At 57.1% G+C, this 27,061-nt stretch overlaps 2 protein-coding genes across 15 annotated transcripts; both read right to left on the bottom strand.

The window, feature by feature from the left end:
• Positions 1-974: 974 nt before the first annotated feature.
• On the bottom strand, positions 975-17,740 carry PITPNM1 (phosphatidylinositol transfer protein membrane associated 1). Of its 12 annotated transcripts, none has more exons than XM_064287673.1 (24): positions 17,243-17,740; positions 15,876-15,985; positions 14,060-14,274; positions 13,854-13,975; positions 13,504-13,728; positions 11,411-11,737; positions 11,236-11,331; positions 11,044-11,151; positions 9,074-9,135; positions 8,579-8,829; positions 8,057-8,246; positions 7,830-7,937; positions 7,466-7,623; positions 7,181-7,383; positions 6,554-6,724; positions 4,571-4,735; positions 4,234-4,382; positions 4,009-4,119; positions 3,594-3,710; positions 3,267-3,415; positions 3,071-3,191; positions 2,799-2,973; positions 2,352-2,480; positions 975-1,486 (listed from the first exon to the last, which is right to left on the bottom strand). In XM_064287673.1, the coding sequence occupies exons 1-24, from the start codon at positions 17,349-17,351 to the stop codon at positions 1,230-1,232; spliced, it is 3,828 nt and encodes a 1,275-aa protein (XP_064143743.1). In that variant the 5' UTR covers positions 17,352-17,740; the 3' UTR covers positions 975-1,229. The 12 variants fall into 12 exon arrangements, with proteins under 12 accessions (XP_064143743.1, XP_064143741.1, XP_064143742.1 ...); XM_064287671.1 differs by having other exon boundaries at positions 3,042-3,191; positions 17,243-17,739; XM_064287672.1 differs by having other exon boundaries at positions 2,790-2,973; positions 17,243-17,738.
• Positions 17,741-18,550: 810 nt separating this feature from the next.
• Positions 18,551-21,062, bottom strand: CDK2AP2 (cyclin dependent kinase 2 associated protein 2). Of its 3 annotated transcripts, none has more exons than XM_064287683.1 (4): positions 20,452-21,062; positions 20,042-20,142; positions 19,823-19,955; positions 18,551-19,080 (listed from the first exon to the last, which is right to left on the bottom strand). In XM_064287683.1, exons 1-4 carry the CDS (start codon positions 20,531-20,533, stop codon positions 19,013-19,015), a joined length of 384 nt encoding a protein of 127 aa, XP_064143753.1. In that variant the 5' UTR covers positions 20,534-21,062; the 3' UTR covers positions 18,551-19,012. The 3 variants fall into 3 exon arrangements, with proteins under 3 accessions (XP_064143753.1, XP_064143754.1, XP_064143752.1); XM_064287684.1 differs by having other exon boundaries at positions 20,310-21,050; XM_064287682.1 differs by having other exon boundaries at positions 20,042-21,050.
• Between the last annotated feature and the right edge of the window lie 5,999 nt (positions 21,063-27,061).

Below are 27,061 nucleotides of genomic sequence, written 5' to 3'. Positions count from 1 at the left end.
TTTGGCTGGTCAGGGCTGGGGTGCCCTGGGAGCCCCCAGTCTTGGAGGGGAGCTAGAACTGGCACAAGCCAGGTGGCTGGGCTGGCTGGGGAGGCTTCGTACTGGGAGGGTCAGGGACTTGAGCAGTGTCCTGAAGGGTGTGGGAGGTAAAGAGAGTACTGGGCGAGGGGCAGAATGGTGGCACTGTGTCTGTGTGATGTGGGGGCTGGGGCCCAGACTGGATGGACTTCAGGGCCGGGGGAGGGCCCTGGGGTTGTCCCAGGAATCATGGGGAGCTGTGGGGAGGATGTGGCCTGGGCAGCTGGGACCGGGACCTGAGGAAGGCGCATTGGAGGAGAGGGTGCCCTGGACAGGGGCTGTGGGGAGGTAGGCCAAGGGATTGTAAGATGTGGGACACACAGCCTGGGCAGGCCACATTTGGAGGGTGGTCTTGGTACATCCAGGTCCCCTCTTGGCCTGGGGCTTGAGCCTTGTGACAAGGCCAGTGTGGGAGAGGAAGGGGTTCTCAGAGAGGAGGGTGGACACCCAACAGATCATGCAGGGATGGGGGGACCTTGGCCAGTGGGGAGGACATTAGAGACCTGCTGGGGAGGAAGAGCTTTGAGAGGTGGCTGCTGGAGGGGTCTCCACTGGAAACTTGGGTGGGGTGGGAAGGAGAGAAGAGGGGGGGCTGGTGCCTGAGTGAGGCGCTCTTCCAGTGTAGCCTCCACACCACCTCTGACCCCATCATTCCCTGGACTTGGCTTCTGGGGGCAGGGGATTCTGTGAGATGCCATGTCTGGGCCAAGGGGAAGGTCCAGGTGGGGTGACTATGTAGGACCCTGAGATCTTGGAGTTCCGGGCCCCCATCCTGGCTCCACCTGACCTGTTCAATGACCCTGGGCAGGTCCCCAACCCTCTCTGCACTTCTGTTTCCCCATCAAATGGTCAGCTGTGCTCAGCTGCCCTGGGACACCAGGCAGGTGGGCACACCGTGGGATGCAGGTGGTTTATTTTCGTGGACACACACACACTGGGAAGGCTCTAGCCAACGCCCACACCCTCCTCCCTCCCGGGGCTGGGTCCCCCACCTGGAAAGGAGGAAACACGGAGAGGCAGATGGATGCAGAGTGTGGGGCTGGTGGGCTGGGCGGGGCTGGCAGGCTGTGCCCCAGCTTCCTGTTTGCAGCCATGTGGGCCCCGCAGGGTGTGAATAAATAACCCAGGTCTGGCCAGTGTGGCCTCACTCCTCACAGTCCAGCTTGAGGCTGATGCTGCGGGCCTTGCCCCGCGCCAGGGTGGTGGGTGGCGTCCCTGGGCCCTCGCGCTCTGCCTGGCTGGGGCCCCTGGAGCGAAGTAGCTGGCTCTGTTTGCGCAAGAAGTCCACAGGGGCGCCCACACTGTAGCTGCTCTTGGCCAAGGCGGCCCTCGAGGGTCCCGTGGGGGCATGAGGGTGGGAACCCGCTTCCAATTGGCCCAGGTGAGCCACGTAGCCGTCGGAGAGGAACTGCAGGCAGAGGTGGGCAGGCATGAGGGGATGGCTGGCCTTGGCCCCACACGCTGTCCCCACCTGTCCTTCCTAGGCTTCTGAGGCAGCGTGGGGACTGTCAGCACTGGTGGAATGGCTGGCCATGCACAGCCTGAGCCGGACTCTTCTCAGCTGGTAGGAACCCCAGGCTGGAAGCCAGGGCACCACTGGTTTACTCCTACCGCTTGGCCTTAGTTTCCTCATCTGTAACATGGAATCTTAGGGGAAAAATAACAGCAGCTAACATTTAGCAAGCCCCTCCTTTGACCTGGAGCCCTGGCGGCGCAGTGTTTAAAGTGCTGGGCTGCTAACCAAAAGGTCCGTGGTTCGAACCCACTAGCCACTCCAGGGGAAGAAAGATGTGGCAGTGTGCTTCTCTAAAGGTAACAGCCTCGGAAACTCTACGGGGCAATTCTACACTGTCATGTGGGGTCGCTGTGAACCCAAATCCGCTGGACGGCAGTGGTTTGGGTTTGGGCTTTGCCTTGGCTCAGTTCTGTGACATTAAGGTGTGGTAAATCATTGGATCCTCCTGATAAGCTGAGGAGGCATGGTAGGTGCCATTATTTTAGAGAGGAAACAGGTCGAGGCCATTCTGGAGTGCGGCCAGCACTCAGGCTCTCCAGCACACTCTAGTTACCCCCACCAACTGTCCGGCTCTGACACACAGTTCCAAGCTGCTCATGACCCCAGCCCTAGGAGGACCACAGATCCCCTGAGGCCTGAGACACAAAGGGTTGGCATGCAGAGCATCTCAGAGCCGCGCCCACAGGTGCTACTACTATGGCCTGGGAGTCCGTCCTTGCTCCCTGCAGGGCCCCTGTCCCCTCGACGTGGCCCTCACCTGGCACTGCGCCTGCAGCTTCCGCACTGCGCGGCCCACGATGTAGGTCTGGCTGGGCGGCAGGCCCAGCGCCGCGTACACCGCCACGTCTTTGGGGGACCCGTAGCCGGCCACAATGTTCAGCTCCACCTATAGCAGGAGGGGCCCGTCAGCGCCGCAGGAGGCGGGGCTCTGAGACCGGAGGTGGGGTCTGCCGGGCTCCCCCCGAGACTGATTGTGTGGGGCGGGGCTAGTAGGACAGAGGCGGGGCCACAAGGTGCTCAACTCGCCGGGTCCCAACGGGGAGGGGCCCGTCCGATCTCCCGCGATGGCACTCAGGGCAAGGGGCCCTCGGACCGAAGGGTCGGGCAGGAGGCCCATCAGGCAGCAAAGGGACAGGACCGGATGGCCCTCCCGTTCTACAGGCGGGCCGGGGCCGGGACCCTCCCCGCCGCGCACCTCCTGTACCAGGCTCTGCAGGAACATGGCCTTCTGGCGCAACGGGTCGTGAGTGAGGCCGTCGCAGAAGGAGACGACTCCGTGGGGGAAGTTGTGCTGCGACAGCCAGGCCACCACGCGGTGCTTCTGCATGTCGGGCCGACCCGTCACGTACAGGATCAGGTAGCCCGCGTCCTGCCAGTGCCTGCGGGCGGGGCGTTGGTCAGCCCTGGCCCTGGCGGGGCGAGCACGCGGGGGCAGGACGGCTCCTACCTGACCACGTCCACTGCGCCGGCGCGCACCTTGGGGTCGCTGCCCATGATGGAGACGCTGGCGGTGAAGGAGCCGTCGATGCTGAAGACCACGGCCTCCGTGCCGCGGGCCACCACGGTCAGGCAGCACTCGGCGTAAGTGTGGTCGCCCCTACGGCCCACAGGTCGTGAGCGCAGGGACCGGGCCCCGTGGAGGCCCTCCCCCAGGGGCCCGCCCCTCGCTCACCTGACCACCATGCGCACGGGGTAGACGCCGATGCCCAGCGCGCGCTCTGAGGGCACCGGGAAGGCCAGGCGCCCCGAGCTGTTGGTAACCTCAGTGCCAAAGTGGATCCACTTGCCAGACAGCGGCTGCGTCATGACGTAGATGTCCACCTGGCGGGGAAATGCGGGAGGGCCAATGAGGAGGTGCCCCGGGCACCCCCGACTCAGAAGGGGGGCAAGCCTGTCGTCGGGGGTGGGCTGGTGCTCAACTCCGCCAGACCGGAGCCATTCCGAGGACAGGAGGGTCCAATGGGGGTGGATCTGCGGGGACAGGCCGCAGGGTCCTGACCTTCTCTCCGGTAAGCGTGACTACGTCCAAGGGCCCGTACATGAAACGCCCGTTCAGCACCTGGGGGCGGCCCTCGCACACCACCGTGTCGTTCGCCCGGTGGTTGGAAGTGACGTTCTGGCGGGAGGAGACGGGGTGAGGCCGCGGCCAGGAGAGAATGGGATGCAGGGGAGCTGGGGAGGGGAACTTCGTTCAGGGGGCGAGGCCTGGCCCGGAGGGGGCGGGGCCAGGATCTCAGGGGCTTGGTCACCTGGGAGCGGGGATGCACGCCCATTTGCACGCCCGTTTGAGGACCCCGACTTAAGAAGGGAACCGTGGTGCCAGGGAGTGAGGTCATGAGGAAACAGGGCCGATGCCGGAGCGCGGGTACCGCGGTCGTGACGAGGGGGATACTGAGAACGGCCGGGGCGCGTACCCGGATCTTGACCTGCGTACGCTTGCGCTGCCACCTCTCCCTAGGGAAGGCCGGGCTATAGATGGACGGCTCCTCGCACTCGGCCAACTGGGGTTGCTCCTTCTCGATCACCTGCGGCGGGACGGGGCGAGACCACGTGAACGGGGCCCGGGGCTGCCCCTATCAACCCCGCCCGCGTTTCCGTCCCCCCTCCCGTTCCCATCTCAGCCCCTCGCCCCGGCCCACCTGGCGCAGGATGAAGGCCACCACGTCGGCCGACTCCCAGTAGCTGGCGTGGAAGAGGTGGGGCAGCGTGACGGTGGGGAAGGCCGTGAGCGCCTCGGGGCAGTACAATGAGTAGTCAATCCGCTTGGTCCCCCACCAGCGCTCCAGGACTGTACGGCCACGGTGGGAGTGAGTCAGGGGCCTCCCGCCCGTGACCCCCTGTCGGCCAGGGCGCTCTTCCCTCCCTCCTTCTGGCCAAACCTGCTCTCTGCCGAGCTTGGGCTCGGTGCTGGGGGAACAAAGGAAGTGTCCCCTACCCCAACAGACTGCACTGCCCAGGTAGGGCTGGCTGACTTACTCTTGACCACCTCACTGGTGGTGCTGGGGGCAGCTGGCTGGGCAGGTGGCTCGGTGCCCAACTCACTGCCCTTCCAGAAGGCACCGCTGGCCGAGGTGGGCGTTGAGGGCACCGTCATCTCCAGCTCCTCCAGAAAGAGGCCTGAGTGGGTCTGCAGAGTGTCGGCTGGGGGAGGACGGGCAGCCTCAGCAGCCCCCCTAGCCAGGCCAGGCCTGCCCTCCTGTCTTCCCACCACCACCCTGCCTGCCCTCCCCTTCTTGGCCGGGGCTTGGCTGAGGCTGGACTGCCCTGTGTCTGGGTGGGGTGCAGAGTAGGGAGCAGCCTCCTCGTAGCTCACCCCAGCAGCCAGCTGCATTCCTGTCAGAATGCTGCCACAGTCACACAAGCACATGCCCACCTGTCTCATGGGGCTGCACAGGTAGCTGACTGCGTGCATACCTGTACGCACTCTACACCAACACATGGACACGAGCGCATATGGAGACACAGTACACTCCTCCACACACACACACAGCAGCCACACACACACATCTGCCACACACACAGCAGCCACACACACACACACATCTGCCACACACACAGCAGCCACACACACACACACATCAGCCACACACACAGCAGCCCCCCACACAGCAGCCCCCCCACAGCAGCCACACACACACACAGCAGCCACACACACACAGCAGCCACACACACACACAGCAGCCACACACACACACACACAGCAGCCACACACACACAGCAGCCACACACACACACAGCAGCCACACACACACAGCAGCCACACACACACACAGCAGCCACACACACACAGCAGCCACACACACACACACAGCAGCCACACACACACACAGCAGCCACACACACACACAGCAGCCACACACACACACAGCAGCCACACACACACACATCTGCCACACACACACACAGCAGCCACACACACACACAGCAGCCACACACACACACAGCAGCCACACACACACACAGCAGCCACACACACACACATAGCAGCCACACACACACAGCAGCCACACACAGACAGTAGCCACACACACACACAGCAGCCACACACACACAGCAGCCACACACAGACATCTGCCACACACACACACACACAGCAGCCACACACACATAGCAGCCAGACACACACACAGCAGCCAGACACACACACAGCAGCCAGACACACACAGCAGCCACACACAGACAGCAGCCACACACAGACATCAGCTACACACACACATCTGCCACACACACATACAGCAGCCACACACACACATCTGCCACACACACACACACAGCAGCCACACACACACATCTGCCACACACACACAGCAGCCACACACACAGCAGCCACACACACACAGCAGCCACACACACACACATCTGCCACACACACACATCTGCCACACACACACAGCAGCCACACACACACATCTGCCACACACACACACACACACAGCAGCCACACACACAGCAGCCACACACACATCTGCCACACACACACAGCAGCCACACACACACAGGAGCCACACACACACACATCTGCCACACACACACAGCAGCCCTCCCACAGCACCCACACACACACACTGCAGCCCCCCCACACAGCAGCCACACACATAGCAGCCACACACACACACAGCAGCCCCCCACACACAGCAGCCCCCCTCACACACAGCAGCCCCCCCACAGCAGCCACACACACACACACACACAGTGGCATACACTCAGACACTGGCACACCAGGGACGCTCTGCCTCCTCTGTCTAGCTCAGTCACTGCACAGCACCCTACTCCTGGACAGAGAAATGTCAGAGGGAACTGAGGCTCCAGAACCCCCAAGGGACCAGGGTAGGGCTCTCTGGTCCTGGGAGTGGTGACTGAGAGGGCTACTGATGATGTGGGAACTACCTCATGTCCTCTTCGGTGAAGGGGACCCACCCACGTCCCTCCCTGCAGGTGCTCTCCTTGTTTGGGGCGTACCCAGCAGCAGGGATGAGCCATCTCCCAGGGGGAACTTCTGGTAGCGGGGCACTGTCAGTGGGGCGATGGCCTGGAACTTGGGGGCCAGCAGGGGCTCGAGGCGGGAGGCGCAGGGGTCGGCTGCGTGGAAGAGGTTGTAAATCTGCTCACAGGCTGGGCGCATCTGGGCCACTGGGTACCGAGAAGATAGAGAAAGGTGGGGAGGGGCTCAGCATGCATGCTGGGAGGAGGGTGTGTGAGAAGTGGCGCCCTGACATGCTGTGGCACTGAGCCAGCGTTCCCACCCAGCACTCCCTGGGTGGCCACTAGGGTCCTGTGTAAAGTCTCCTGGCCAAGGTGTTCTCAGAGCCTGTGATAGGCTTACGTGGTTCAGGACTCAACATTCCCCAAACCTGTTGGACCCCTTCTCAGGCAGAGCATCAAGGAATGAAGTTCCTCTGGGAAACTTGGCCTTGGCAGTTCCCGTCTCTCTGGGCCTCCATTAGTTTCCCCTCCATTAGCCAGGTCGTTTAATTTGTACAGTGGGGGATCGCAGGTGAGATGGAAGCTCAGATGAGTTTGGCTGGATGGGGGTGGGGGCTGATCAGACAGAGGACCAGGAGTTCCCGCCCCACACTGAGGGCTCACCCTCCAAGGCGGGCATCACGGTTTTGCGCAGAGCCAGCACCAGGCCCAGTGGGGAGCCAAAGAGGAAGAAGCCAGAGACCTTGAAGTCAAGGCGGGCAGCGCTGGTGGGGCCATCGGGCGCCTCGGAGCCAGCAGCAGGGGGGCAGGAGGCTGTGCTGGGCCGCCAGGGTTCCCCGGAGGAGGTGGCTGGGGCAGCCTGCAGGCTGTGGGGGAGGGAGGTGCTTAGCTCAGCTGCCTTTGCTCTCAGCACCAGCGCATAGCAGGGTGACCGGACAGGGAAATCACCTGTTCTGAGCACCCTCGGGCTCAGGGCTTGCCACATCGCTGGGGGTGCGCTGGGCAGGCAGGGCTGAGGGTTCTGGGCTGGCCCGGCCCAGCCCCTCCACCCCGTCTGCCAAGGGGTCCCGAACTGGGCCGACCTCAGGGGATAGCAGCTCGTTGTTCTAGATGAAACAAGGAAGACAAACATTCTCAGGCCTGGAGACCCTTCAGTTTCTACTTACTTGGAAACAGGAAGGAGAGAGGCTCGGGGGTTGGGCAGAGCAACACTGGGGAGGAACAGGAACAAGGCCGTAGGCAGACCTGCCCACAGAGAGGCTACACTCCGGGGCAGAGACCTGGAGAGGGAGAGAGACAGCCCCCCACTGACCAGGCTCCCTCTGCGGCTGCTGCTCCGGCTCCCCGTGCCCGCACTGGCACTGTGGCAGAGTGCATCAAAGCCCAGGATCCCGCCAACTCCGTCCCCAATCAGCACCACCTGGTCGGGGGGGGCAATCTCAGGAGGGGCCTGTGGCCAGGCCATGCCTGGGGCTGCAGCAGAGGGCAGGCGGGGGCTGTTCCGGCAGCACGCTCCTGGGCACGTCCCTACACTCTGACCTGCCCACAGAAGCCGGTGCCCTCAGGTGAGCGCAGGAAGGCAGTGTAGGCCTGGTTTGTGCGGGCGATGACTGTGGCCACAGCACCCTGGTAGCGGGAGGATGAGGTGGCCAGCAGCGGCAGGGCAGCCAGTGGGATGTGGTCCTGGGAGCGGGACAGGCTGTCACCGTCATGGCTGTAGGGGCTCAGGCTGCAAGAGAAGGGGGCAGGTGGGTGGGAAGCCTCTAGCCGCTCCACTGCCCTCAGTTCCCCTCGGCCCACTGAGCAAGTTCCTGCCCTGTGGGCTGTGGTGGGGAGCTGCAGCACTGGGGAGGCCCCTGCAAAGGAGCCACTGCCTAGAAGCTGACATCCAGCAGGTGAGTGACTGGCCCAGGTTGCTCAGGTAGGCCAAGACCTCAGGTGTCCAGCTTCCCAGCCTCCTCCCCCACTGGCATGGAGCCTCCCTGATCCTAGAAGCCCCCAGGTGGCTGTCCTTGCCTTATGGGCCCTGTGTATCCCTTGCCCATCCCCCCCGGGCAGTACTTGGAGACAAGGGCGTAGGCAGCAGCACAGATGGGCGGGCAGGGCACCAAGCGCAGCGCCACATGGCCCAGGGCCTCGGGGAAGTGGATGCGGGTGACAGCCTCGAAGGCCGCGCTCAGCGTCTGCAGGTCCGCCTGCTTGGAGTTGGCGTCCCCGGGGCCCGCGTCCAGGATGCCGCCGCTGTGCAGGACCAGGAAGAGGGCATGCACCGCGCAGGCCTCGGCCCCCAGCTCCCCGCTGCCGTCTGTGCCCTGCGGGGTGCAGTGGGCACCAGGTGTGTCAGAGCGGATGGCTAGCAGGTGGCAGAACCGCGATGTGGGGCTTGGGGTGGTAACCGTGTTGTTGTTCAGTGCCATTGAGTTGATTTTGACTCATAGCCACCCCATGTGACAGAGTAGAAGAAACTAGCCCATAGGGTCTCCTAGGCTGTAATCTTTACGGAAGCAGATCGCCAGGTCTTTCTCCTGCGGAGCTGAAGGGGCCCACCATGCTCACCTCTGAATCCCTGGCTGCTCGGGACGCATCCCCAGTGCCTTTAGTGGCCTCAGTTCCAGGGTCTGTAGGGCAGGGGAAGGCCAGTTAGAGGGTGCTTAGGGAGCCCTGGGGCACCCCTGCTCTGGTGTCTGCCTGAGCCCCCTACCTCTTCTCTGACCTGCTCCCCACACCTGGTTCTCACAGATCATTTCACATTGTAAGGTCTTTGCCCCTGTGGGGCCTGCTGTCAGGGGGCCCTTGCCCCACAAAGCTTTGTTTGCTTGACACACTTCTAATTCCACCCTGACCAATATGGTAGCCACTAGCCACATTGGAGCCCTGGTGGCACTGTGGTTAGCGTTTGGCTGCTAACTGAAAGGTCGGCAGTCGAAATCACCAGCTGCTCTTTGGAAGCCCTATGGGGCAATTCTACTCTGTCCTATAGGGTCACTGTGAGTTGGAATCGACTTGACAGCAACAGGCTTGGTTTTTGTTTTTTTTTTAGCCACATGTGGCTATTGAAATGAATTAAAAATTCAGTTCCTCATTTGTACCTGCCACATTTCAGTGCTCAGTAGCCGCGTATGGCTAGTGGCTACCATATTGACCCACCCACTGCCATCAAGTCGATTCCAACTCCTAGCGACCCTATAGGACAGAGTAGAACTGCCCCATAGAGTTTCCAAGGATTGGGCAGCACAAATATAGAAGATTTCTATCATCACAGAAGTTCCTTTGGATAACAATGGCCCAGTCCTCCAAAACTCAGCTTAGCCATCACCTTCCACATGCAGCCTTCCCAACTCTACATTAACTCTTCTGTCCTTTGTGTTCTGTCTGAACCTCGGATCTAGTAGTCCCCCTTCCAGTAGTCCCCCATTATCTGCTGTTTCACTTTCTGTGGTTTCAGTTACCTGGTCAACCGTGGTCCAGTTACCTGGTCAACAGTGGTCCAGTTACCTGGTCAACCATGGTCCAAAAATAATAGCCTAAGGCTATGTCACAGTGCCTAACTCATTCACCTCACTTCATCTCACGTAACTTTTATTACAGTATATTATTATAATTGTTCTATTTTATTATTAGTTCTTGTTGTAACTATTATTATTAATTATTGTTATTATTACTCTTACTGTGCCTAATTTATAAATTAAATTTTATCACATGTATGTATGTATAGGAAAAAAACACAGTGTATACAAGGTTCAGTACTATCTGCAGTTTCAGGCCTCCTCTGGGGGTCCTGGAACATATCCCCCACGTATAAGGGGGACCAGTGTACACTCAATCATCCCTCCACCCATTGTCCATTCATTTTTCGCTTTTGTATTTAATGAGCACTGCCTCTGGTTGACATTTATTTTGTGGGTCGTTGCTGTTGTTAGTTGCCATTGAACTGATTCCGACTAATGATGACCCCATGAGTTACAGAGTAGAACTGCTCCATAGGGTTTTCTTGGCTGTAATCTTAATGGAAGCAGGTCATCAGGCCTTTACTCCGTGGTACCGTTGGGTGAGTTCGAACCACCAACTTTTAGGTTAGCAGTCAAGCACAAACCGTTTGTGCCGCTGAGGAACCCCTACATTCATCTCATTGTCGTTGGGTGCGGTCAAGTCAATTCTGACTCAAGTGAAAGAACAGACCCCAAGTGACAGACAACTGCCTCGCGGGGAAGCAGACTGCCACATCTTTCTTCCTCGGAGCAGCTGGTGGGTTCGAAATACGGAGCTTTCAGTTAGCAGGTGAGGGCTTTATCTACTGCGCCACTAGGGCTCCTTTACATTCATCTTAGGACCCCATTAAACTTATGACTGACCTGTTCTCGGAGTCCCCAGTGTCCAGGGCAGCCAGCCATGGGAGAGATAAATCAATCTTTATTGACTTGAATTGAATTCTCCGAGATGCAGACTGTCCCTTTCACAGGCCATGGGAAGGACCCAGCCCTCCCACTGTGTACAACGCTGGCCATGGCCTGATGCGGGGTCCTCACCTGGCGCCCCCTCAGCCTCCGTGGGAGGGGCGAAGGCATCAATGAAGTCATTGGAGTTCCACTTGGTCATCTCCTTGGGGAAGACCTCCTCACTGTCCGAGAAGCCTTCTGAGAAAACAGGGGGCTGTGTCACAGAGAGGGGAGCTGCCCAGGGATGACCTCTCCGCCCCCCACCAGGGCCCTGGTGCTGACCGTAGGCGTCAAAAAACTCCTCCTCAGAGCTGTTCTCGGAGTCACGGGCGATGTTCTGCATGCGCCACTCGGACAGACTCTGGGGAGACACGCCCCCTGCAGGGCCGGCTCAGCCACAGCCTGGGAGCCCAGTCTGCAGAGGGGCGCTCCCTCCTGGCCCGGCCCCCAGCCTCACCTCCGTGCTGGGACGAGTAGGAGGAGCGGGAGGACGAGGACCACTGCTTGCCGAAGCTGGTGTCGGGCGAGGCATCGGGGCCAGGAGGGGACTCTGGCCCATCGGGGGTGCTGGCATGGGTAGCCCCAGACCGGGCTTCGGTGCCTGGCTTCCCGGAGGGCTGGGCCTCAGGCTCCTCACTGCCCGTGGTGCACTTGGCCATTCGCTGGGCCAGCATGCGGGCTGTCTCCTCCTCCAGAGCCCGGATATCGGCCATGCTCAGCTCGGTCCACTCGTCCTGCCAGCACCAGGCCTGGCGGTGGGCTCGCAGCATCACCCGGCGCAGACCTGCAGACGCGGAGGCATCAGAGCCCCCCCCACCCGGGTTCCAGCCACCACAGTCACATCCCAGCCCTTGAGGTTGGGTAATGGCTCCCCTGGGGACACCACTTGCCCAGAGCCACAAAGTAGGGCAGGGCCAGCACTACCCAGGGGATGGGAGTGGGAACTGGGGCATCTGTCTTCCTGCCCCACCTCCCTCCCCGCCCACTGCCTCTTCCATCCCTGTGGACACCCCAACTCTGAGCAGTGACCCCACCCCCTCACCCCAGAAGCTGGAAGCAATGCTAGTTCTTGCTCTCTTTCAGCTGGCTTCCCGCTGACTTCCTCGACGTGTTAACAGTTAATGAAATTATTGATGGTTAATGAAGGTGTTAACAGTTAATGGCAGCGTTGGCACTTAATGAAGGTTGTAGTCAAAGATGATACCCATTCTGGGATATTTTCATCTTAAGCAGAGGAATAAAGTTAGAAACCCTTCAATATCCAAGAAAATAAAGTAATAACGGTTGGGTTATAATTACAGTCATGCGTTGCTTAACGTCCACGATACGTGCTGTGAAATAGGATGTTGTGTGATTTGGACGTTGTGTGAATATCATGTTATTTGCTGGGACAAATAGCCTCTCTCTACGATTTACTGCATACGTCTGGCAGCGCAATTGCTTTGTACACAAGAGACATGAGATACACGTGTTGGCTGTGAGAAGCAACGCATTCCTTTCGTCCCATTGCATCTGCTTACGTCCGCTACAACCCACTCTGAATTCTCTCATAACCTTATGGGGCCACAGACACGTACGTGGTCGGACGTTGCCCGAAGGAACATTATGCGGTGCACGACTGTATAAGATTCCGGAAGGAAAAAAAAAAAAAAAAAACAGTTGCCATCAAGTCGATTCCAGCTTATGGTGACCCCATGTGTGTCAGAGTATAACTGTGCCCCACAGGATTTTTCAATGGCTGACTGTTCAGAAGGAGAACATCAGGCCATTCTTCCAAGGCAACTTTGGGCAGACTGGAACCTCTAACCTTTCGGTTAGTAGCCGATCACGTAAACATTTGCGCCACCCAGGGCCTCTTAGCACGAAATGTATCAGAAATTTATATGTGGTGATTGTATGTGGGTGATTTTAATTTTCTTTATTTGTGCTTCTCTGTATTTGCCATCTGTAAAACGGGAATAGCGATAGTCCTTACCTACAGGAGATCTTGCGTGTAAAATGATTCACAAAGTACTGGGCGTGTTGTGATTGCTCAGTCAATAACAACTCTTAGTATCTCACCTTCATTTCCAGAAGGGACAATCAAGGTGTGGAGGTGGGAGGTGGCTTGCTGCAGGTTCCACAGGGATCAGTAGTGGAGCAGAACCCAGGCCCCCGGACTCCCCATCCAGGGATCGGACCTGGAGGTGGGGCAGGGGCTGTGGGGTCATGTTTAAGGGGAGGTGCGGAACAGGAGGTCCTGGAGACCCAGGCCAGAGGATGGGGCTCTGGGAGCTGATGACCCTGAGATTCTATCTTGCTCCGTTCATGGAGCGATGGAATCTCAGGATCTTCATGGAAGAAGCAACATCTCCAAAGGCTGGAATGGATCTCAGAGATCACGTGGCCAGCTTCTTGCCCTCCTGACTGCTACCTGCACCTCCAGGCTAGCTCCCCTGACCCCCAGCCAGGCTGCACTGTTCCCCTCTGGCTCACCGCTTGCCATATCAAATGGGAATGAGGGCTTTTTGGTGGGTGTTCCCCAGCGGAGGGGATGTGCTGGGTGCTCACCGACATCATGGATGAACTGCTCAATCTTGGCCTGCATGCCCCAGTAGCGGAACTCCACCTTGCACAACTTGTAGGCGCACATGAGGGGCCCCGTTTGGGCCGCTGTCCGTGCCCAGTCATCAGCCAGAGGTCCTCGGCCCGTCTTGACAGAGCGGTAGAGCCTGGGGTCCTCCTCTGCTTTGTACTCGGCTGGGGCCACTGCATCCCGCACGATGTCGATGGTGTCTGGGGTGGGGGACAGCAAGCACTCAGCCAGTGCTTGGAACTTCTCCAGAGCTGCCCATCGAAGCAGCAAGTGGCCCGGGGTGGGCTCCAGAGTCACCCTCACCCCTGCTAACCCCAGGCCTCACCTAGGATGCGCTGCCGTCTTTCAGCCCCGCTCAAGTTGAAGACGTTCGGCTGCTGCCCCGCATCAGGCAGGTAGTAGGTCTCTATTTCAATGGAGAACTTCTCTACGAAGGGGCAGGTGTACCTAGGCAGGGATGAGGGTTACTACTGTGGCTTCCAGGGCCATGCCCCTTGTGGCCACAGGCCCGTGCCCGCTCCACCCGCTCACCGGGTTCGGGTGTAGGGATAGGCGTTCCAGGATTCCTCCTCCACCTGTAGGGCAGCTTTCGGCAGCAGTGCCCGGAACCAGCCTGGGATGTGGGAGCCCACGTGGTACACCTTGTGTGTGTACTGCCCGCTGCCGCCCGGCCCATCCGTGTAGGGCCGGTTGGCCAGGATCTCCACGCCACTGCCCTCGCCACTCGACTCCTCCCGGCTCTTTTTCTGCAGCCCAGGGCACAGCAGAACAGGGATCTCAACCCAGGAGTGAAGCCCTTCCCAACTCATCCTGTGGCACCCCCAACTCAGACTGGCCCCCCGCACAGCTCTGGAGCCCCAATCCCAGCCCTCTTAACTCCCTGAAACCTGGCCCTGGCCCCTTCAGCTCCCTGGGATCAGGATCACAACAGCCTCTGCCCAGTCCCCCGTGGGGACTTATTCGGTCATTCAAACATTTATTGAGTGCCTACTCTGTGCCAGGAATTGTTTGGGATTATATTGACTGGGATATATCAAACAGAACAAAGATCCATGCCCTGGCGGAACTTACATCCAAGTGGAGCGAGAGAGACAACATAAAAGCAGATTATATGGTGTGTTAAGAAGCACTGGTGGCACAGAGGTAAAGCGCTTGGCTGCTAAACTGAAAGGCCAGCAGTTTGAACTGACCAGCAGCTCTGTGGGAGAAAGATAGGGCAGTCTGCTTCTGTGAAGATTAGAGCTTCAGAAACCCTATGGGGCAGTTCTACTCTGTCCTATAGGGTTGCTGTAAGTCGGAATCAACTCGATGGCAGCGGGTTTGGTTTACGGTATGTTAAACAGTGATGCGCGCTGTGGAACAAAGAAAGGGGGCTCAAGGATTGAGGACTGCAGTTTTAATATGATGGTCAGGGGAGACCTGGTTGAGAAGAAACATGACCCAACACTTGAAGAAGGTAAGGGAGTGAGCCATGCAGACATCAAAACGTCTGCAGGCTGGGGGACCAGAGTGGTATTGAGTACTGGAGGCAAAGGAGAAAGAAGCCCCTGCTAGGCCGTGAGGTGGGAGGGTGTCGGGCAGGCTCAAGTAGCAGCAAGGAGGCTAGAGAGGGCTGGAATGGAAGAATCAAGGCGATTAACCAACTCCACTTCTCTGAGGACCTGACCCTGATTCCCTTCCTCCCAGCTCCTACCATACCCCTAGTAGCTGGAGAACCCCAGGCCCTTCCCAGTTACATCTCTGGAGTCAGGACTTGCCCCCACTCAACTGCCTGAGGCCCATCTGGGCCCTCTTGCCTCCTCAGGCTCCAATCCTACAGTTCTGGAGAACAGACCTCAGCGCCTTGGCCTCTCTGAGGCCTGCCCCAGCCCCCTTCCTCTTAGCCCAGACCGCTCCCTCACCCTTTGGGGCCCCTGCCTTCCCCTTCCCTCCCCACAGCTTTGGGGCCTGACTCTCATCCCGTGTCCCTGACCTCTTGCAGCTGCCAGGACCCTGGCCCCCTCTCCCCCCACCTCTCACTGTTGCCTCCTCCTCAGCTCCTTCCCCTTCCCCCACAGGATTACCGACTCCGAGGAGGATTAAAAGAGCTCATGCGTGGGCTGAGCGTCCAACCTGGCCTGGGCACGTGGGGGGCAGGGAGGCGCCACTGGCCCTTCTGCCCCTTTCCCACAGCCCTTACCCCACGTGGAAGAGGGGCTTCTCTGCTCCCTGGGCTCTGTCTGAGCCCTTTCAGCCGGGGCAGGACTGGCTGCGTTCAGGGTGCGGCGCCTGGATAGTGCCAAGCCTGCGCGCTCCCGTCGCTGTCCCCGTCATGCCGCAGGCCCCTTGTCCCCTCGCCTGCCCTCACCTGGATCATGTAGAGCTGGGCCACCTGATACTCGTCCAGGCTCATGGGCAGTAGGATGTGGTACTCCTTGATGAGCATCTTCAGCGCTGGGCCCACGGCCTCCGCTCCGCCTGGCGTAGGCACCGCCGTCAGTGCGGGGCGGCGCGCGGCCACGAGCCCTGCGCGCGTCCCGGGGGGCTCGGGCCGCCGGACCCCATGCCGGCCGCGGGGAGGCGGGGGCGAGCCGGACCGCCGGGGGCCGAGGGCGCAGCCCGCAGAGCGCTGACCTCGTTTCCTCGCAGCCCCCCCCGCCGCCCGCCGTCACCATGACAACCGTGCGCTGACGCGGGCCCCCCGGAGCGGCGTCGCGGACCCGCGGGCGCCAGGAAGCCCCGCCCCTTCAGCCGTGACCGCGGCTGGAGCCCCTCTCTGCAGCATCCTGGGAACCTAGCCCCGGGTGCCCTGGCCGGTCCTCTGGACCCACCTTCCCTGGCGGCCCGCCCCCCGAACCCTTTCCCGGGTCGGTGGGGTTCCGGGGTCCCCCACTCGGACATCCTCTTAGAGCCCTGTCTCCTCGGGCGTCTCTCCGAGGACAGACCTGCGCGTCCCACCCGTCAGCATCCCTGCCGGGGTCCCTAGCCCCATCTGCCCCTACCTCCAGGGTCAGACCGCCCCTTGGTCCCCACCTGCCCTCCCCGCCTGGCCGGCAGCCCGGGCCTCAACTTCCCCTCCCCAGTATCCTTCCTGGACCCCCGGCCCCGTCGCCTCTCCACTCGTCTACGGGCCGCCCCACTATCCACTCAGGGCGTGACCCCTCTTCAGGCTAAGGCAGAGTGGCACCACTGGGTACCCCAGCGGCCCCGGAATCTGGGGGCCGCTCCCCCCACCTGCTCCCCGGCCGGCGCGGCGGTTCAGCTGCAGGCACTTCCCCCCACCCCCGCCACTCCCTATCTCGCACCCAGCGAACAGGCTGGAGGCCCCGCTGTCTCCACTTCCCTGTGCTCCCCGGCGTCCCCGTCCCTCACTGAGCTCCTGGCCCGCCCGCTGACGTCCCAGCTCACCTCTAGCTGGGGAGCGGCGCCCCTCACCCGACCCGGGCGGAGGCGGCCGGGCCGTGGGTAGGAGCCCGGAGCGCCCCCCGCCCCGGCCTCGGGTTCCAGCAGTGGCCGGCCTCCCCGGAGGAGCAGCGCGGGCCCATGGCTCCGACCTTCCTTCGGTCCGCCTGCCGGCGTCCCTGCAGTCACCTCCCCGCTGCCCGCCGCGTCACTGCTGCCGCCCCACCCCCTTCCTGGGCCCGCTGGCCCTCCCCACGACGTCGGAGGGCTGGCCCCTTCCTTCCCTACTAGCAGGCAGCAAGGAGAGGCCCTCCGCCAAACGCTGGCACTTACTTCCTGGGTGCTGCTTGGGGCCGCCAAGGTACTCCTGCTTTCCAGGCCACCCCGGCCCAGCCCTCCAGTGTACAATGAAGTGGTGGAGTTTGCTGTGGCGTTGCACCATCCCCACAGGAAGCCCCTCACCCTCTGCAGCCCCAGGAACCTGTGACTCAGGGCAGGGGAAGTGCCTCCCTCAAGTCCTGCCAGAAGCTGGGGACTCTGACTTGCCTCTGCCTGGGGTTGGGGTCTCAGGGCCCGCTCAACTCTAGGACCGGGGCATAGGCTGCCACTCCAAACTCTTGGGTCAGCCCCTTAATGGCACTCCAAGGCCTTCTCCACCTGTACCTTCCGGGTCCACAAGTCCGGCCACCCAGATACCAGACCCTGGGCAAAGGCCAAGACACTTGCAGATGGCCAGCAGGTGGGCTCACCGGGGTCCCCCACTCGGACATCCTCTTAGAGCCCTGTCTCCTCGGGCGTCTCTCCGAGGACAGACCTGCGCGTCCCACCCGTCAGCATCCCTGCCGGGGTCCCTAGCCCCATCTGCCCCTACCTCCAGGGTCAGACCGCCCCTTGGTCCCCACCTGCCCTCCCTGCCTGGCCGGCAGCCCGGGCCTCAACTTCCCCTCCCCAGTATCCTTCCTGGACCCCCGGCCCCGTCGCCTCTCCACTCGTCTACGGGCTGCCCCACTATCCACTCAGGGCGTGACCCCTCCTCAGGCTAAGGCAGAGTGGCACCACTGGAAGGTGCTGGGCCAGTGGATGGCAGCACCCAGCTGGGTCTCACCCAGGCTGGAGGCCAGTCCTCTCCCCTTGACCCTGTTTGCCAGGAAAACAGTGCTGGGCAGTGGAGAGTGCCCCTCTCCTCTAAGGAGTCGGGGCTGGGGTGTACTCAGAGCCTCCCAGGGCAGATTCAGAGTGGAGGATGTTGTTAGGGCATTAAGGCATATGACGGAATGGCAGAAGTGAACTGGCCACCCGGCCAGGCACTACTTGTAATCCAAAGAAGAGCCCTGTAGGCCCAGGCTAGCAGCAGTGCCCGCTAGCTGTACGGGCAGCCAAGGCCCTGTGCTGCCCCCTCGTGGCACCACACGAAGGGGTGCAGGGCTCTCAACTCCTGCAACCCCTTCCACCACCTACAACTGGAAGGCCAAGAGCCTGAGCTGGGGCCCATCCAAGGGACAATGGGCAGCAGAAGCAAGGCCAGGCCAGGTTCAGTCAGTCTCTGCCCCATCTCACTCCACCTCCCCGCCCCATCCCTTCCCCTCCTTGTCTGGCCCACCCAGGCTTGGCAGAGGAACCAGACCCAGAAAGGCTCAAAGCTGAGAGAACAACTTCAAATCATCTTTATTTTATACAAAAAGGGCATATTTAGCAAAAGACACACTGAGAAAAGAGTTGCTATGGCCCAGGAGACAAGGCAGGGAGGTGACAGGCCTTCCGAGACCTGCTGGGGGACAAGGGGATGGGACACAAAGTGGTCAGCAGTGCTGGATAAGTGCTGAGTGGTGGAGGCCCCAGAAAGGAGAACGTTCCAGCTGGATCAACACTATTGGTAGGTCATGGGTGGATCTCATAGTGACCCTGCTGCTAACTATTGCACGGGGCCTCAGTTAGTGCTGCTGATCGGAGTGGGATTTGCCCCTGGTTCCTGGAGGGCACCCACCAAGGGACACAGGACAGGAGGCCCAGGATGGGGAGTGCAACTCGGGGTGAAGGCCAGGGAGAAGCTGGTGCTCTGCAGTGGCTGGAAGGGTCCGGACGCTGAGGTGCAGGCGCTTCCTGTTACGTGCGGGCGTTTCGCTCTGTCTCAGCCAGGCACTCTCTGACTAGGGCCCGTGCATGGATGATGCCTGGGGTGGGGAGGGGTGGGGGAGTAACATACGGGGTCTCAGCAACCCTCCAGAGCCCACCCCAACCTCCAGAGGAAGATCCTGCCCCTCCACCCTCTTCCCGTCTGTAGTTATTGTTGTTGAGCGCCCTCCAGTCAATTCTGACACATAGTGACCCCATGTGACACAGTAGAACTGCCTCAAAGAAATGTTCTAGGTTGTGATCTTTATGGAAACAGATCACTAGATCTTTCTTCCACAGAAAAACTTAGTGGGTTCGGACCACCAGCCTTTTGGTTATTAGCAGAATAGTTAGCCATTGTGCAACCAGGGCTCCTTCCTCTCAGTTAAAAAAAACAAAACAAAACCAAACCTGTTGCCGTGGAGTTGATTCCGACTCATAGCAACCCTATAGGACAGAGTAGAACTGCCCCATTAGGTTTCCAAGGAGCAGCTGGTGGATTCAAAGAGGCAAACCTTTGGTTAGCAGCCAAGGTCTTAACCACTGTGCCACCAGGGCGCCTCCTTTCAGTAAGAGACTGGATGAGATGGGAGGCTTGGCTAAACCCCAAATTTTCCTTGTTAAAATGCCAACACCCAGGCCCCTCCCTGGAAATGGTCTCGATTTAAATTTAATTCAAAACCCCTCTCTGGATAGTGACACTGGCTCGAGGTCTAGGCTCCACTCAGGTGGCCTCCAGATGGCCTTCCTTCCCTAAGAGGTTGTTCGGCGTCAGGGCAGGGTGCGCCTGAGCTTGCTTACCTCTCTTCAGGCGCTCCATGGCACTCTTGCTTCCAGCATAGGTGGGCCGGATCTCTTTGCCCATCTCCTCAATGACCGACAGCAGGTCTGTGTAGGTACTCTGGGAGCCCTGGGCGCCCGGTGGCTTCATTGCCTAAGCCAAAGAGAACAGGGCAGTGAGCTCAGGCCCCGGGTGGGCTACCAGCCCTCATCCCTAAGCAAGCTGGCCGTCCCACTCACCTGCACATAGCCCATGGAGGGAGGTCCAAAGTCGTTGAACAGTGGCCTGAAAGGGGCAGCGGCTCCCGGCACCGAGCCCGACGGCGACGGGACGCTTCCGGCTGCAACGGGCGCGAGGAAGAGGTCAGCACGGGGCAGGGACGCCTCCTCCCAACGTTCCAAGCCCCGGGCCGAGTGTTTCCGATTCCCTCCAAAAGGATGCTTCATTCCAGGCTGGTCAACTTCAGGGACAAACCCCACCCCCTGCGCCCCACCTACAAGCCCTTACGTCACCACGCCCACTTCGCAGGCCAGGAAACTGAGGCTCCAGGAGGGTAGGCGGCAGGCCCGGTATTGCAGAACTCAGGCCGTCTTCTCTTGGAGACCTCGAGCGCCCGGGGAGGCGAGCAGGGGTGGAGCTGGGTCCTCACCTGTAGGGACCGGGGTGCCGGGCCCAGGGGTACTGGAGCCGGGGGTGCTGCTGGGGGCGGGGGCGATGGGCTTGTAGGACATCCCCGACTCTCGGGTGCGGGCGGACGCCGGCCGGCCGCTGCTCCGGGGTTGGCTGCTGGCCGCTCAGCTGCGCGCTGATTGGCAAGCGGGCTGCACGCCCCTGGTAAATAGAGCGCTGGCCGGAAGGGCGGGCGGGCTCGAAGGCTCTCTCACTCCCGATTGGCAGGCCGAAATGTCATTCAAACCTCCTCACTGGCCGAGACCCGCCCCAGCAGGCCGCAACCGCTGTTGATTGGCCTCTGTCTTCCGGACCTCGCACCTGTCTGTTCCGGATTGGGTGGCGGCAGAGGCCCTCCACAATTGGCGAGTTCGCGGCCCGGGCCGGCGCGCTCTCAATCCGATTAGTCCCAGGGTTCCCGGGGCGGGGCCTCGGAACCTGGATCTGGGTTTGGGCCGCCGCGGATCGCGCAGAGGGGTCTTCTCGGCGCCTTACTTGCGCCTTACTAGCGCTGCTTCGCGCGTCAGCTTCGGGCCGCCCGGACCTCGGCCCAGTCTCGGTTCGGCTGGGTCTGCTGTCGCCGCGGTCGCCGCCGCCAAGCGCGCCTGTCCCCCTCTCCGGACGCCGAAGGACTCAGGGCTTTGACGTTCCGAGCCCTGCGCCCCACCCTGTGCGCTTTTACGTCACCTTTTCCCGGTTCAATAACCTCTCTCCGATTTGCGCATGCGGCTGCCTAAAGCCTTCGTTCGTTCCCATGGCAACGGGTCCAGCTTCCGACGCCACCACCCAAGCCTTTTTCTCTGGATTGGCAGGTCCTCAGTTCAAGGATTGGAGGAAGACTCATTAACAACCTGCGTTATGCAGATGACACAGCCTTGCTGAAAGTGAAGAGGACTGGAAGTGCTTACTGATGAAGATCAAAGACCACAGCCTTCAGTATGGATTTCATCTCGACGTAAAGAAAGGGAAAATCCTCACAACTGGGCCAATAAGCAGCATCATGAAGAATGGAGAAAAGATTGGGGTTCCCAAGGATTTCATTTTACTTGGATCCGCAATCAACACCCATGGAAGCAGCAGTCAAGAAATCAAAAGAGGGACTGCATTGGGCAAATCTGCTGCAAAGGACCTCTTTAAAGTGTTTAAAAGCAAAGATGTCACCTTGAAGACTAAGGTGCGCCTGACTCAAGCCATAGTGTTTTCAGTCGTCTCATATGGATGTCAAAGCTGGACAATGAGTAAGGAAGACCGAAGAATTGACGCCTTTGAATTGTGGTGTTGGCGAAGAACAATGAGTATACCACGCATTGCCAAAAGAACGAACAAACCTGTCTTAGAAGAGGTACAGCCAGAATGCTCCTTGGAAGCAAGAATGGTGAGGCTACGTCTCACATACTTTGGACGTGTTATCAGGAGGGATCCGTCCCTGGAGAAGGACATCATGCTTGGTAAGGTAGAAGGTTAGTGAAAAGGAGGAAGACAACAAGATGAATTGACACAGTGGCTGCAGCAGTGGGCTCAAGCATACCAGCGATTGTGAGGATGGCACAGGACCAGGCAGTGTTTTCTTCTGTTTTGTTTAGGGTTGCTATGAGTCTGTGGGTAGTGGTTAAGAGCTATGTCTGCTGATTAGGTCAGCAGTTCGAATCCACGAGGCAGTTCTTGGAAACTCTATGGGACAGTTCTACTCTGTCCTATGGGGTCGCTGTGAGTCGGAATCGACTCGACGGCAGTGGGTTTGGTTTGGCTCGGGTATGAGTCGGAACTGACTTGACAGCACCTAACAACAACAACAGGTTCAAGGCTGGTGTTGGATCCCAGGGCAACCTCACAGACCTCTCAACCTGCACCCAAGACACCCCACACCTCTGCTACAGATAACGACAACAGCAGTAACAGCTGACCTTGGTTGAATACTTGGTGCACGTGATGCCTGTACTAAAGGATCACAGACAAGAGCACAGCCTGGAGTCAGACTGCCTGGGTTCAAATCTCAACACCACCCATCTCATCTTAGTATGGCTGAGTTTCCCCGTCTGTAAAATAACTATCTCATAGGGTTATGTTGTGTGGATTAAATGGATGTATGTGAAGTGCTTATTTTTTTCATTTCTCTTGTCCCTGTCTCACTCCAGTACCTCAAAGCCTTTTCATTCCCGTACCCATCAAATCTCATTTCTCATGACCCTAGATCTCAGACCTCCTCCTCCATTAAACAAAACCTGTTGCTGTCGAGTCGATTCTGACTCACACTGACCCTCCTCCATTACTACCCCTTTTTCCCAGGTGGAGGGACTGGTACACGCGAAGGTGTGGCACTGTGAAAGCACAGGTAATAGGGGAACAGCAGGTCAGTTTTTCCCTGGAGGGTTCATTGGAAAGCAGGGAAGGGCAGCCGAGATAACAGTAGGGGCAAGAGAAGAACCTGGGTGGCAAGCGTATAAGGAAGCAGAGATATCTGCATACGGTGTTTCCGAAACGTCATCTGTGCATGAAACTTCTTCAAGGGTCTTTCCATCTACTTAATATTTCCTTTACATATTTCCTTATAACCCAAAGTATAAAATAAACACCCGTGAGTCCATAGTGATATAAATAAACAAATGGGAGAGGATAGAGAAATCACCTGTAGAAATAATTCGAAATAATTTACGTAGAGATGCTGCTCTCCAGGAGCGTGTGATAGCTAATGCTATGTGTCCAGTTGGCTAGGCTATGATTCTCAGTGGTTTGGCAAACACTATGTAATCATGGGAAACCCCGGTGGCGTAGTGGTTAAGTGCTATAGCTGCTAACCAAAAGGTCAGCAGTTCAAATCCACCAGGGGCTCCTTGGAAACTATGGGGCAGTTCTACTCCGTCCTACAGGGTCGCTATGAGCCGGAATTGATGAGCCGGAATTGATGGCAACAGGTTTGGTTTTTTTTTCTTTAATCATCTTACATTTTGTGATCCGATGTGAGTAGCCAATCAGTTGAAAAGGCAGTTTTCTTGGGAGTGGGACCTGCCTCCAGTATGTAAATGGATGTTCTGGCAAAGCTTGGTGTTTTTTGATCCTGTACTCTTCTCATCTGGTCGCTTGACCTCCAGGTCTCTGGTTCGAGAAGCCTTCAGCCTGCCGCCTGACCCGCTGATTTGGGACTTGCCAACCCGCACAGTTGTGTGACCCATTTTTTTGAAGTCAGTTTCTCTCTATATATATCTATGTCTGCCTCACTGGTTTTGCTCTTCTAGAGAACCCAGACTAAGACAGAGAATAACTTCTCCCTCCTTACATGTGAGCTGTGCATAGTGACCTTCTTCCAAAGAGTACAGAATGGAAAGGGAGAGAAAAAACTTAACTGTTATGGATCGAATTGTGCCGGCCAAAAATGTGTGTCACCTTGGCCAGGCCATGATTCCCAGTACTGTGTGATTGTCTGCCATTTTGTCATCTGATCTGCTTTTCCTGTGTGTTGTAAATCCTACCTGTTTGATGCTAATGAGGCAGGATTAGAGGCAGTTATGTTAATGAGTCAGGACTCAATCTGTAAAATTAGGTTGTAGTTGATCTCTTTGGAGATATACAAGAGAGAAGAGAGCACAGAGAGGAGGGAACCTCATGCCACCAAGAATGAAGAACGAGTAGGGGAGCATGTCCTTTGGACCTGGGGTCCCTGCACTCTGAGAAACGCCTAGACCAGGGGAAGATTTAAAACAAGGACCTTTCCACAGAGCCAACAGAGAGAAAAAGCTTCACCCTGGAGCTGTCACCCTGAATTTGAGCTTCTAGGCTACTAGACTGTGAGAGAATAAATTTCCATTTGTTAAAGCCATCCACTTGTGTTATTTCTGTTATAGCAGCACTAGAGAACTAAGACAATAACTTTACCTTGGAGGAACTTGACCACCACTCCCTCAACCAGGTGATCAAGGTCAACATCAAGTTGGTTCATTGTGGTTTGAATGCCTGCTGATAATTCGCATTTCCACACTAGATGTACTGAATCTGAATCTACGTTTTAATAAGATCGCCCAGTGATTCTTATGTGTAATAAAAATTGAGAACCACTGCTGCACTGGTGCTTCTCAGAATTGGTCCCTAACCAGTAGCATTAGCATCTCCTAGAAGCTTGTTAGAAATGGAAATCATCAGCAGGGGTTCAAACCAGAACCCTGACATCAGCAGTGATAAGTCACGCATAAACACTTGATGTGATGTGTTGAGAAGGGCAGTTTACATCCGGGATCTTCCTCCCCAAAACACATCACCCCAGTCTAACCATGAGAAAAAAATCAAACAAATTTCAATTCCTACTCATAGTGACTACAGCGACCCTATAAGACAGAGTAGAACTGCCCCATAGAGTGTCCAAGGAGCACCTTTTGGTTAGCATCCATAGCTCTTAAATTCTGTGCCACCAGGGTCGTTGTTGTTGTTAGGTGCTGTCAAGTTGGTTCCGACTCATAGTGACCCTACGAACAACAGAAGGAAACATTGCCCAGTGCTGTGCCATCCTCACAGTTGTTCTTATGCTTGACCCCATTGTTATAGCCACTGTGTCAATCCATCTCGTTGAGGGTCTTCCTCTTTTTCACTGACCCTCTACTTTACCAAGCATAATGTCCTTCTCCAGGGACTGATCCCTTCTGATAACATGTCCAAAGTATGTGAGACGTAGTCTTGCCATCCTTGCTTCTAAGGAGAATTCTGGTTGTACTTCTTCCAAGACAGATTTGTTCATTCTTTTGGCAGTCCATGGTATGTTCAGTATTCTTCGCCAATACCACAAAGGCATCAATTCTTCTTCTGTCTTCCTTATTCATTGTACAGCTTTCACATGCATATGAGGCGATTGAAAACACCGTGGCTTGGGTCAGGCGTACCTTAGTCCTGAAGGTGACATCTTTGTTTTTCAACACTTTAAAGAGGTCTTTTGCAACAGCATTGCCCAATGCAAATTTCTTGACTGCTGCTTCCATGGCTGTTGATTGTGGATCCAAGTAAAATGAAATCCTTGACAACCTTAATCTTTTCTCCGTTCATCATGATCTTGCTTATTGGTCCAGTTGTGAGGATTTTTGTGTTCTTTATGTTGAGGTGTAATCAATACTGAAGCTTGTGGTCTTTGATCTTCATCAGTAAGTGCTTCAAGTCCTCTTCACTTTCAGCAAGCAAGGTTGTGTCACCTGTACAATACAGGTTGTTAATGAGTTTTCTTCCAATCCTAATGCCCCATTCTTCTTCATATAATCCAGCTTCTCAGATTATTTGCTCAGCATACAGATTGAATAGGTATGGCGAAAGGATACAATCCTGACGCACACCTTTCCTGACTTTAAACTATGTAGTATCACCTTATTCCGTTAAAATGACTGCCTCTTGATCCATGTACAGATTCCTCATGAGCACGATTAAGTGTGTCAGAGTTCCCATTCTCCGCAATGTTATCCATAATTTGTTATGATCCACACAATCGAATGCCTTTGCATAGTCAATAAAACACAGGTAAACATCCTGGTATTCTCTGCTTTCAGCCAGGATCCATCTGACATCAGCGATGATATCCCTGGTTCCATGTCCTCTTCTAAATCTGGCTTGAATTTCCGGCAGTTCCTGTCAATATACTGCTGCAGCCACTTTTGAATGATCTTTAGCAAAATTTTTCTTGTATGTGATGTTAATGCTACTCTTCGATAATTTCCACATTTGGTTGGATCACCTTTCTTGGGAATAGGCGTAAATATGGGTCTCTTCCAGCTGGCTGGCCAGTAGCTGTCTTCCAAATTTCTTGGCATAGACGAGTGAGCGCTTCCAGCGCTGCATCTGATTATTGAAACATCTTAATTGGCATTCTGTCAATTCCTGGAACCTTATTTTTTGCCAATGCCCTCAGTGCAGCTTGGACTTCTTCCCTCAGTACTGCCAGTCCCTATTCATATGTGACCTCCTGAAATGGTTGAACACCGGCCAGTTCTTTCTGGTATAGCGACTCTGTGTATCCTTCCATCTGCTTTTGATGCTGTCTGCATCATTTATTATTTTCCCCATAGAAACCTTCAATATTGCAACTTGAGGCTTGAATTTTTTCTTCAGTTCTTTCAGCTTGAGAAATGCTGAGCGTGTTCTTCTCTTTTGGTTTTCTATCTCCAGCTCTTTGCACATGTCATTATAATACTTTACTTTGTCTTCTCCAGCTGCCCTTTGAAATCTTTTGTTCACCTCTTTTACTTCATCATTTTTTCCTTTTGCTTTAGCTACTCAATGTTCAAGAACAAGTTTCAGAGCCTCTTTTGACATCCATTTAGGTCTTTTCTTTCTCTCTTGTCTTTTTAATGACCTCTTGCTTTCTTCATGTATGATGTCCTTGATGTCATTCCACAGCTCATCTGGTCTTTGATCATTAGTGTTCAATTCGTCAAACCTATTCTTGAGATGGTCTCTCAATTCAGGTGGGATATGCTCAAGGTCGTACTTTGGCTCTTGTGGACTTGTTCTAATTTTCTTCAGTTTCACCAGAGTAGGAAAAAAAAAAAAAAAACCAAACCCACTGCCATCGAGTCGATTCTGACTCATAGTGACCCTATAGGACAGAGTAGAACTGCCCGATA

This window comes from Loxodonta africana, chromosome 7 (genome assembly GCF_030014295.1).
Source record: "Loxodonta africana isolate mLoxAfr1 chromosome 7, mLoxAfr1.hap2, whole genome shotgun sequence".
In the NCBI taxonomy this organism is placed as follows: domain Eukaryota; kingdom Metazoa; phylum Chordata; class Mammalia; order Proboscidea; family Elephantidae; genus Loxodonta; species Loxodonta africana.
The sequence above is the reverse complement of the archived record's forward strand: the minus strand, read 5'-3'. Positions and strand labels throughout refer to the sequence as shown.